General features: G+C 35.9%; 1 protein-coding gene across 1 annotated transcript; it reads left to right on the top strand.

Moving 5' to 3' along the window:
- The first annotated feature begins 560 nt into the window (after window positions 1–560).
- On the top strand, window positions 561–12,474 carry UNE17 (Subtilisin-like serine endopeptidase family protein). The gene is made up of 10 exons (XM_021422799.1): window positions 561–644; window positions 770–861; window positions 964–1,061; window positions 1,211–1,366; window positions 8,759–9,429; window positions 9,810–9,877; window positions 10,019–10,261; window positions 10,574–10,688; window positions 10,892–11,105; window positions 11,559–12,474. The coding sequence occupies exons 1-10, from the start codon at window positions 561–563 to the stop codon at window positions 12,146–12,148; spliced, it is 2,331 nt and encodes a 776-aa protein (XP_021278474.1). The 3' UTR covers window positions 12,149–12,474.
- The last annotated feature ends 322 nt before the right edge of the window (window positions 12,475–12,796 follow it).

Genomic DNA, 12,796 nt, shown 5'->3' with positions numbered 1-12,796 from the left:
CATTTACAGTAGCAACTAGGCTAAAGTTTAGTTTCAGTGAATTACTTAATTCTAGGAAAGCAGAAGTAATTCTAAGCTAATATTACATATCAAACACAAGCCTTGAAATGCTATGTGATATTGCAGTTATCTTAGTTACTTTAGTCAACTAATTTTCTTCACGATAAAAAGGGGAGCCTGCAGAGGCATTACTCTAAAGAATGATGAAAGGCACATGTATTGCTCTTTATGGTATTCATGGTATATGATGGAGCTTTATGGAGGCATCTTCATTTCTATTTCCACCCAAGAAATAGGTGCACACTACAAAGCTGGAAGAATAAAGAGGGAGTGGTAAGGAGTATAGCGGCTAATTTCATCTTTTTCAACTAACTTTGAAGGGAAAATACAATCATGGATTCAAGGAGGCTTGTCACTAGTGTTGTGGCAGCCTTTAGAGCCTTTGAGAACACGCACTATAACACCATCGATCCTTTGGCCGGCCACCAATTCAAATTATAGGTCAGCCTCTACTACACTATTTAACCCCAACAAACCACATGGTTCTTCCATGGGAGACAATGGCTACTTATCATCTTAAATTCTTTTGGGGCCTATTGCTTGCATTTTCACTTTATTTTATTCACTCAACATCCACATCTCATGTAACTTTATAGACAAAAACTCTTCAGACTTCTTTTATCTTTCTCTTAAACAATGAACTCAATATCTGACTAATCTCCTGTGTTTTTTACTTACAGACCTAGTCATGTTGTTTTTACATATGCAGGTTTACATTGTTTATTTAGGGATCAACCAACTTCATGATCCCATCCTTACTTCGAAGTTTCATCTTCAAGTCCTCTCTGATGTCTTTGCAAGGTTTTCGCTTAAATAATAACATTACATATTCTGACTGAGTTGGTCTTGTTACGTCGTATACCTGTCTTTAACCTATATATTTTCTTCTTAACTTTCTTCCAGTGAAGAAGATGCTAAGCGGTCTATCCTCTACAGCTACAGGAATAGTTTCTCGGGCTTTTCAGCAAAGCTCAATTCTTCTCAAGCAACCACCTTAGCTAGTAATTTGCTAATCTACCTCTTAATCTCTTCCATTTTCAATAGAATACATATAAATTCTTTATAGTTTAAAGATTCTGTGAGTGCCTAAATTTGCATACATTGTTTAAGAAATATTGTTGCAATTACGAAAAGAAAATATTGCATGCAGAGATGGAGAACGTAGTATCAGTCTTCAGGAGCAAGATACTAAAGTTACACACAACAAGAAGCTGGGATTTTCTAGGCCTTACTCTGGATGACAGAGGAGTTACTCCCTTGCAGCTTGCCTACGGTCATGACGTAGTTATTGGGATCTTTGACACAGGTATTAAATCAGCATACTTTCCTTTATTTATATATCAAGTTCAAGTAAACTCTATCCCTGCAGTAGTTATGGCTTCATTCTTTCGGCAAATGTAAATAGAGGTTCTTATTTGTATACGCAAAAAATTGGATATGGTAAACGGTCATCAACTTAGTAGCAGAAGTTTCATTGATTCACTAGGTAATCTTCCTCAAAAGTATATACATTTTGGTAGGCATCTCTTGTTCTTGCTTCATTTAATTACATCCAACAAATAAAAGCAGATTATGCCGTTTCCCAACTGATTTGCTTCATTTTTGTCTCAGAAACTTAACCAAGTTCTTGTCTGAATCTGATAAAAATGGTTAGAGTAGAAAAGATACTCATGTTTGCAATGGGATGGGATTGAACTGCTTGAACAATAGTAATTAGTTACTACCTATTTATCTTGTAACAGAGTGTAGCCTTATTTAAAGTTTCTGGTAAAGCTTAAGCTAAAGAATAGAGGAGCTAAAATACAATTTTGGTAATAGAGAAGAAAATTGGAGAATACTAAGGTTGGAGAAAAGAACTCAACCACTATCTTCATTTTCTGGTATATATAAGAGTAGTAACAGACCAAGCCAAGGAAATCAGGAAAAATTGAAGGAGAAAACAAGCTAAGCACAGAAATCCAGACTTAGATTTCTGTGCACTACAATGGCCTTCAACGGCTAAGAGGAAAGTAAATTAAGCAAAATAAAACGTGGCTTTTCAGCTTTACAAACAGCCAAATAAAACAACATCAGCAAAAGTGTTTAAGCCATAAAAAAAAACTAATGAAATGAAAAGACAAACTATTAAGCGTTTTCTTTAGTCGTTAAACCAAGAACCATAACGATACCGTTTAAAACTTTGACACCTGATACTTCTACTGCTGCTTCTCCATCTGAAATCACTAGATTCTCAACACACCTCCTTGATTTCAGATGAGTAAACTCCAAGTTTATCTCTCAAGAACTTGAACTGATCAATACTCAATCCCTTACTGAAAATATCCACTAGTTGCTCCTTTGTAGGACAATAGTCTACTGACACTTCACCATTTCTGACAGCTTCTCTAATGGCATGAAACTTGATCCTTATGTGCTTAGTTCTACCATGATCAACTAGGTTTTTAGCTATTGAGATTGCAGACTTATTGTCAATCCAAAGAGTTGTTGGTTGTTCACAGCTAAACATTAAATCTTGAAGAATCTTTCTCAGCCAAATGGACTAGTTTGTAGTTGAGGCTGTTGCAACATACTCTCTTTCTATAGAGGACTGTGCCACTATGTCTTGTTTTTTAGAATTCCATGCAACCGCTGCACTGCCAAATGAGAAACAGTACCTAGAAGTGCTTTTTGAGTCTCCAGACTTTCACCCCAATCACTGTCACAAAAGCCTTGAAGCTTCTGATTTCCATTCTTAGAGAATTTCAAGCCAAGGCTTAAGGTTCCTTTCACATACCTGAGGATTCTTTTAACAGCACATAAATGAATTTTAGAGGGCTTGTGCATGAACCTTGAAAGCAAGCTAGTAGCATACATGATATCTGGCCTTGTGGAAGATAAATACAATAAGCTCCCTATCAACCTTGTATAACAGGTTTCATCAGCTTCAGCTCCACCATCATCCTTGCTCAGCTTAGTACCAATAGCCAAAGGGTTTGCTACTGCTGTACATTTTTCTATTTTAAACCTTTTCAACAAATCAGAGACATATTTCTTCTGATGCAGTAGAATGAAGTTAGAACCTTGATCAATCTCCATATCAAGAAAATAAGACATCTTCCCCAAATCACTCATTTCAAATTCAATTTGCATTTTGACCTTAAAATCATCCACAAACTTACCACTAGGACCTATGATAAGCATATCATCCACATAAAAAGAAATAATAAGTTGAATCTCACTACATGTCCCCTTCACATACAATGTATGCTCATTGCTGCTTCTAGTAAACCCTAGGCTTTGTAAGCAGGCATCCATTCTCTCATACCATGCCCTTGGAACCTGTTTGAGTCCATAAAGGACTTTGACCAATTTGTAGACTTTGTTCTCCATGCTAGGTTCAACATAGCTTTCAGGCTGCTCAACAAAGATATCTTCTTCAATAGTTCCATTCAGAAATGCTGACTTAATGTCTAAATGCTAGATTGACCATCCTTTATTTGCAACAAGTGCAACTAGTAGTCTTATAGTATTATGTTTGGCTACTGGTGCAAAAGTTTCAAAGAAATCAACTCCATAGACTTGTGAAAATCCTTTAACTACCAATCTAGCTTTGTGCTTGTTAATTGTACCGTCAGAGTTTAGCTTAGTCCTATAAACCCACTTAAAACCAATAACCTTCTAGTTCTCTGACTTGTCAACCAAAAACCAGGTGTTATTCTTCTTAATCATCATCATTTCAGCATCCATTGCTTACTTCCAGTTCACATCTACAACAGTTTCCATATAAGATCTTGGCTCAATAATGGTAACCTGACACCGATTATAAATATCCTAAAGTGTCCTTATTCCTCTGACAGGAACTTCATTAATGTTCTCATCATCTTAATTTACAAATTCATAATAATCTAGATTGTCATCGGTACTATTTCTAACCCAACTACTTTCAATCTTCTGTGTCTCTCAATTCCACTTTGCTGCTTCATCAAACTTCACGTCCCTACTAACAAAAATTTTTTTTGTCTTCACATCAAGCACCCTATATCCTTTGGAAACTTGACTATAGCCAAGATGAAATATTACAAAAGACTTTTCACCAAGTTTGCCTCTTTTAGCATCAGGAATTTTGGAGTAACATATACAACCAAACACTCTGAAATGACTTACAAAAGGTTTAATATTGTACCAAGCTTCATTTAGGGTTATTTTTGGAAGGGCATTGGTCTATGATATGTTGAGAAGATAGTTGGCAGTGTTAGCTACCTCTGCCCATAGATACTTTTGTAAATTCATATCAAATAATAAGCATCGAGCCATCTCCATAATTGTTCTATTCTTTCTTTTTAAGATTCCATTTTGCTGAGGGATATAGGTCACTGTAAGTTGATGTACAATGCCAAGTTGACTGAAATAAGACTCAAATTCTACTATAGTAAATTTAGAACCATTATCACTTCTAACCTTCTTAATAGTCTGATCTACTTAATTCTCCACCAGAGCCCTGAACTTGATAAAACTACTTAAAGCTCCAGATTTCATTTTCAGAAAATAGATCTAGTTGAACCTTGTCACATCATCAATAAATAGCAAATAAAATCTACTCCCATTTAAAGATTCAGTCTTTATTAGACCTCCTATATCAGTATACACCAATTCTAATTTTTGAATTGCTTTTTAGGTTTTAGTTTTAGGAAATGCAACTCTTTTTTGTTTTTCAAATTGACAAGTGCTACGAATTTTATTAGGTTCACCAATTCTCGGAAGTCTTTCAACAAGTTTATGTAATTCCTTTTGCTTCAAGTAAGCATGATTGACATGACCATACCTTCTATGCTAGAGGTCAATGTCCACTGAAATAGCCTTATAAGCACTTTGTTTAAGCTTCATCCAATTCATAAGAAAGCACTTATTTCTCATGCTTACTATAAACAACTCTTTACCAGCAAGATCACTAACAATGCAGGTCTTATCTTTGAAAACAAGCATATAGTTATCATCAATTGATTGCCTTACACTCAAAAAATTTTGGCTAACATTTAGAGTAAAGTAAACATGATATATCAATTTTCTACCTATAGGAGTTTGGACACCAATAGTTCCCACTCAAAAAATTAGTAAAAAGTCTCCATTTCCAACCTCCATTTTTATCCTAAAGCTAGAGTCTGTCAGTTAAAATTCTACCACGCAAGTATACGTATCGAATAGATAGTATATTAGCAAGTAGAGTATCGATCCCACAGGGAATTGATCTAAAAGTTTACTAAGTACTAAAATTATTGCAAATTAATCTTATCCAAACAATATCAAAATAATATCAAATCAAACTAAGTTATAGCAGAATTAAATTAAGAAAAATCAAATAATAAATACTCAAATAAATATCAAATCAAACAAGCCTAGGATTACAATATCCCTCACACTTCATCTAAATCTTACCTCTCTTCCTTAACTTATCTCAATGGTTTGAATTGCTAACCTAGAGTCCTAAATTATTTATAAGGGTCTCCCAACTCATCTTATAAAAATATCTATTTTAACCAAACACTATATCCCTATGTGAATTGAAATTAAAACAAACTCATTAAGTTCAGGCTCTAATTTGGCTACATATGGCCTATAGGTATATCCCTATCCTATACGCAAATCAATTAATATGATCATATGCTATCCCAATTTTAGTCTACACTAAACTCCCTTTCCCAAGTTTGTTTAGGTTTCTAGATCAATTAATTGGTGGCCATGCAATTAAAAGCATTAAGAACAAATTGGAAATAACAATTCAAATCCCATTGAAAATAAGCAAGAAAGTGATTAAAAATCTAGATTACATGTGAGTTCAATTGCAATCCTAGAAAAAATAATTAGTTCATAATATCTAATAAAGACAATATCCAAAGAAATTTAGCCATGAATCCAAGTCAAAGAAAATAAGAAAAAAACACAAAGGTAAGAGAGAAAACTAATAGTTAGAGATGTATGATCTTGATTCTCTCCTCAATTCTCTTGTTTCCTTGCTTTGTTCTTGGCTCCAAATCTCCAGAATTTTCTTGCTGCCTCTCTTGCTGCCTCTCTGCTGCCTCTAAAATCTCTGAAAAAGTCTCCTTAAATAGGCTCCAAATAACCTAATTTTGGAAATTCTGTTAATGTCCTTTATTTTTTTAGGGAAGTCGCGTAGCGCTGCGGCGCTACTTCTCCAGCGCTGCAGCGTTGAGCTCTCTGGAATTTTGTATGTGTGCTTCCTTTCATCAACGCTGCAGCCTTGTTCTCCCAGCACTGTGGAGTCTATCAACTTCAAACATGAGTTTACCCTGATATGTTAAGAACTGGGCAAAGTAGTAAACATAAAAGTTTTATCCCTGTCTCTTAACTTTCTAATGGATTAAAAATCACATCAATTGGACTTCTGGATTGAAATTTGCTCCAAATACTGCATCATGTTCAGTCTTTACATCCTGCTCAGTGGTCCGAATTGACAAATGTTTTGACCATGATCCAATCATAACTGGGCCAATTGGTGAACATAAAAATTGTTTCCCTTCTTCTTATAATTTGATTGGTCAAAGAATCCACTCATTTGGAGTTTTTTAGAAAGAGATATGGTCAAAATATTGAAACATATACGAATGAAGCTATCACCATACTTGCACTGATTTTCATCAAATGAGTCTTTTTCATCAATTTCCTACAAAAGCCATAGGAGAAATTAGCAATAACTACTCTTAAAGTAATTTAAAATAAAATAACCTAAAATTTAACTAAAATAACTTAAATTAATCACTTAACAAATAATCAAACTTAAACTAAAAAAAACACCTATAATGCTAAAATTCGAACATAAAATCTCAAGATCTGCTACTTAAGCTCCCAAAATGAGTCAAAATAACTCTATATAATAGAGTTATCAGAGTCTAGATCAATAAAATTTCCCTTGCAACTAATGAGATGATTTGAGCAACCACTATCGAGTAGCCACACATACTTCCTTTCTTCACTGTCTACTTGTTTTACCATGAAAAGAACCTCTTCATCAGCTTGAAGTTCTTCAACTGCAGCAACTTTCTCATCAGTAGTTTTATCTTTGCTTTTGCATACCTTCTCCACATGTCCTTACTGTTGACACCTCCTGCACTTGACATTTAGTCTGAACCAGTAAAACTTCTTTGTATGATTTATTTTTTTACAATGAGAGCATGGTGGAAACTTTTTCTTTTGTTCCCCATGTCCTTTCTCATCAGTCTTCTTACTTTTATCTTTTTTTTTTGCTTAATTTCTCCTAGAACTACTACCACTAGGCTTCAAATTCTTAGTTTTAGAAACAAAGCAGTTTCAGTGATGCCCATTTGCCTAAAAGCTCACCTCTGCTCTAAATCTCCCAGGGCATTCACTAGCTCCTTCAAAGTCATTTGACTAAGATCTCTAGAGTCCTCTAATGAGGAAACTTTTGACTCACACTTTTCAGGCAAACTTACCAGCTTCTTACTAACAAGTTTTTCCTCATCCATCTCTTTACCAAGTAACTTAAGTTGATTTACAATACCCATCATTTTTCTAGAAAACTCCCTGATGGTCTCATTATTGTCCATAGTCAACATTTTAAACTACCTAGACAAATTGAGAGTCTGAATCCTTCTAGTTCTATCGCTACCATGAAACTCATCTTTTAAATGATCTTAAACCTCTTTTGGACTATCTAAATGCATGATTCTACCAAAAATATCATCAGACACAACGTATTGTAAACAGGTTAGGGCTTTATACCTTTTTGCACTATCTTTTTCAAACTGCTTTATTTCTGCAAGAATTGGGTTAGTAGTAGAACAGGTTCTGCTTCGGTCTCCACCACTCCCAAAGAGAAGAAGCTCTAAGGTAAGATTACATCTTCATGGACCAAAAACATAGTTTTCTCTAGTAAATACTAAAAGAGCAGTAGTGCTAAAACCAGAGGTAGCCATGAATCACAAACTGAATAGCAAAGCTAGAAATCTACTAAAAGAGAAAAGCAACAGAAAAACAATCCCTTAAGACCCTCAAACACTTTGATACCATGTAAAGTTTATGGTAAAGCTTAAGCTAAAGAATAAATGAGCTAAAATACAATTTTGGGAATAGAGAAGAAAATTGGAGAAAACAAAAAGTTGGAGAAAAGTACTCAACCACTATTTTCATTTTCTGGTATATATAAGAGTAGTAACAAACCAAGCCAAGGACATCGGGGAAAACTTGAAGGAGAAAACTAGCTAAGCACAGAAATCGAGACTTGGATTTCTATGCACTAGGACCGTCAATGGCGAAGAGGAAAGTAAATTAAATAAAATAAAACCTGGCTTTTCAGCTTTGCAAACAGCCAAATAAAACGACATCAACAAAAGTGTTTAAGCCATAAAAAAAAAACTAACGAAATGAAATGACAAACTATTAAGCATTTTCCTTGGTCATTAAACCAAGAACCATAACGACACCATTTAAAACTTCTTCTTCCTTTCAACGATCCGTTGACTTTGACTCCTGATACTTCTTCTTCTACTTCTCTATATGAAATCAGTAGATTCTCAACACCTTATGACCTGTAGTTTTTACATTCATATGCATTTTGGTTGTCTAGAGTATCTGACTTATCTTTATTTTTCTTAAACAAAAGAGAGAGAGAGAGGGAGAGTGTGTGTGTTCGTGTATTTCGAAATTGTATCCTATCTTACAACTCTATATATATACTGTGGTTAAGGCATCTGGCCAGAATCTGAAAGTTTCCAGGAAAAGCCTGGCATGAGACCAATTCCATCATCTTGGAAAGGAGTATGCGTAAAAGGAGAAAAGTTTGAGCCTGCTAAAGCATGTAACCGCAAGTTAATTGGTGCACGTTATTATCTCAAAGGGTTTGAACAGGCATTTGGGCCTCTGAACACGAGCGGAAACCCAGAATATCGATCAGCAAGAGATTTTCTTGGTCACGGAACACACACAGCTTCCACAGCAGCTGGGTCTATAGTCAGAAGTGCAAGCTTCTTTGGCATTGGCGAGGGCATCGCGAGAGGTGGAGCACCTTGGGCTAGGGTTGCTATGTATAAAATATGCTGGGGCAAGAATCGTGTAGGAAGGTGCACTGAAGCAGATATCCTTGCAGCTTTTGATGATGCATTGCATGACGGAGTTCATGTAATCTCTGCCTCATTTGGTGCAACGCCTCCCTTGTCCCCATTCTTCGCATCTAGTGCAGATATTGGTTCATTTCATGCAATGCAACTTGGTATTACCGCAGTATTCTCTGCTGGAAATGATGGTCCGGATCCATCTCTAGTCCAAAATGTTGCACCATGGTCTCTTTGTGTAGCTGCTTCCACTATTGATCGAAGTTTTCCAACTGAGATAGTCCTCGACAGTAACTTCTCCATCATGGTAATTGATTTGATCTTTTGCCAAAATTTATGATTCCTCAAAATATAATGGATAGTCCCTATCACTAGGTTTAATGCTGCCTAGCTAGCTAGCAGATCAAATTTTTTTTTCACTTAATTGAGCGAAGCCAATATATAAATATTGCTATTTAATGAATATTTTGTGTAGTTTCTGTTCATTTGTGACTTAAGACAGTATCCGATAATGTGTCAGAAGTCATATTTTCCTTTGGTGAAAAGGGAATTAATGAACAAACCCTTCAAATTGCTAATCTTAAAATCTGTTGAGATTTGCCACCACAATCCTTACAATGCCTGGCGTGTGATTTATCTGCTCTATGCATATTGTGGTGCTTTTACTGATGTAGTCTCATTGTGCAGGGAGAAAGCATAATCAGCAAAGAAATCAAGGGAAAACTGGCGAATGCAGTCACTTATTTTGTTAATGGGTAATCTCTCTCTCTCTCTCTCTCTGAGTCTGAGTTATATATGCCCATTTATTTGCGAAAGTCCATAGGCTTAATCCATTGGCAGAATCACTTTCAAGCTTGTCTGACGTGGTCTTACTTCATGCTGCGTTTTATGTGCAGAGTGTGCAACTTGGGGAACTGGAAACAAAAATTAGCTACTGGGAAAATAGTCCTATGCTTTTACATTCCAGGACTAGTATTTGAAATGGCACAAGAAGCTGTTAAGACAGCAAATGGTTTGGGTTTGATTTTCGCAGAACCCTTGACCAAGCCGATTGCCGATGTCGAAGATACTATCCCAACAGTGCATGTTGACATTAGTCAAGGGACTATTATAGGGAACTATCTGGCAGAATCCCCTAAGTAAGCAAAGTCATCTCTACTTAAATTGCTTCATATCGACAGCATAATCCTGCCTAGTAGAAATGATGTGCCAAGGAAGCATAAACAGATTATTTCAGAGAATTTTTCGAACTCTGCTTTTTAAATAAAAAGATAATGCACCAACTAATGAGCTAAATGCACAGATGTTTGCATAACTATATTTAATATCATCAGAACAGTATATCTTCTATTTTTCATTGTAACAAATTAATATACACAACAAATACGTCTTAAAAAGCTTCCTGTCATAATCATACTGATATTTGAACATGAAATTTACGTTCAATGAAGGCTGCCTCTAGTGCGGATAGCACCAAGTAAAACGATAATCGGAAAGTCACCAGCACCTACAGTCGTCTACTTTTCTTCGAGAGGACCAAGCTCAATATCACCCAATATTCTCAAGGTATACATGTGGCTTTAGCATCTGAAAGCAGAAAGTAATGGATTTATGTTGTAATCTTGTAGATAGTTTAATTCTTGTTAATTAATGCTATGAGTAAAATGCATGATTTCTTTAGATGCTAGTGCAGAAACTGGCCCGTAATGTCAATGCGTGATGATTAGCATAACTGAATTCTTTTTGGTTGTTTGTTGCTTTTATAACAGCCAGACATCACGGCTCCAGGAACCAATATATTAGCAGCATGGCCTTGCCAAACTCCTCCAACTTTGCTACCTGGCGATAGCCGTTCTGTGAAGTGGAATTTTCAGTCTGGAACATCAATGTCCTGTCCTCACGTTTCAGGAGTAGTTGCTCTTGTCAAATCTGTCCATCCAGAATGGTCACCTGCAGCCATTAGATCTGCTATCGTGACCAGTGGTAAGAAAGTAAGAAATAAGGAACGAAATTGTTTCTTTTTGACAAGAAAAATGTCTTGTGCATCTTCTACACCATGTTACAGTAGAGTTATGTATACCAGTACGGTGGTTTAAGGCCTAGATGACCATTGGATCATACTAATGAAATGTGGTGCATTAATAACTTCCCACTGCCTGTAAGAATTGAATTACGTTCTACATATTACTTTATATTGGACTACAACATAGGAAAAACAAAGAAAAGGATTCTGAAAGATGCCACCTCCTCTAGAGTAACGTTTCATTGCTGCACTAAGCTTAATTAATTCCTGAAAGGCGCACATGTCATGGCAGTGTCAGGATCATAGAATTTGCAAGTTTTATATGATAAGAAAAGTTGAGGTTTGAGAAACAGAGACAGTTTGGATAAAGCCGCAAGCTATTACCCTGACAGTATTATGTTTTGCCTTCCCAGCTTACACAAGAGACACAAGCCACGATAGCATTCTTGCCGGCGGCTCAGTGGCAGGTTCCAGTCCTTTTGACATTGGTGCTGGCCACATAAACCCTTTAAGAGCAATTGATCCAGGGCTTATCTATGACATGAAAACCAGTGATTACATTCTCTTCCTCTGCAACATGGGCTATACGCAAGAACGAATAAAGAGGATGGTTCTTCCCTCTCCTGGGGTCGACACCAGCTGCGAGCATGTGGTTAAAACAAATGCAAATGTAAATTATCCATCCATAAGCATCTCAAATCTCCAATCCACCATGACCATCAAAAGGACCCTTCGAAATGTGGGATGGGAGAAGAATGCAATTTATTTTGGTACCACAAAGAAGCCTGACGGAGTGGAGGTAGTAATCTGGCCAAGGGTCCTAATCTTTTCACCCTTGAAGCAAGATATCTCATATTACGTGACTCTGAAGCCACTTAAGAAGTCCCAAGGAAGATATGATTTTGGAGAAATAGTTTGGTCAGATGGCTTCCACTATGTCAGAAGTCCACTGGTTGTTCTTGTGAATACTGCTGCTGATTCCACTGTTCGCTCTGCCATTTAAATTCCACTATATCTCAAGTCCACTTAACTTGCTATGACTTCAAAATCTGCTATACAGAGGATGTTTGTTTAGTTTGTTGGCCTGTGCGGTAACCAGTGACGAAAAGTTCAGTCATTTCTTTTATCCTTTCACTAGTATTCTATCCGCCTGTTGTCATTGGAGCAAAAGTTTTTGGGGGAAGTTACCGAGTAGTCTAATGGTGGGCAAAATATGACAGTCAGATGTAATGGCTCAACATAATTCTAGTTTTGCCATATGGTGAGGTCTGACATAATTCCTACTCGGTGTAATACATTTAAATAAATTTGATTATTTTACCCTTTCGTAACAAATTGTTTAGAGCTACTTGTTAACTCGTACATCTCGTTGTAATATTACATACATTATGTTTCATTAATTTTCCATCTGATATTACATATATTTTTATATTAAAAAAATGAATATATTACACAATGATTAATCACATAACTGTACCTAGTTTCTTGATTAAATGTATTTTAATGATTTGTGTATATTATTGTGTGATGGAGAACAATATTTTATGATGATCTATACCTGTTGCTTCTCATATATGTACATATAACATATTTTAAACCTCAAATTTAAAAAACAATAATACAAGATTTCTCTCATCAAGTACATTGTATT

Source organism: Theobroma umbraticum, unplaced genomic scaffold (genome assembly GCF_002168275.2).
Source record: "Theobroma umbraticum cultivar Fairchild unplaced genomic scaffold, ASM216827v3 scaffold_95.0, whole genome shotgun sequence".
Classification (NCBI taxonomy): Eukaryota; Viridiplantae; Streptophyta; class Magnoliopsida; order Malvales; family Malvaceae; genus Theobroma; species Theobroma umbraticum.
Note: the sequence above shows the minus strand (reverse complement) of the source record. Positions and strands in the feature narration are given on the sequence as shown.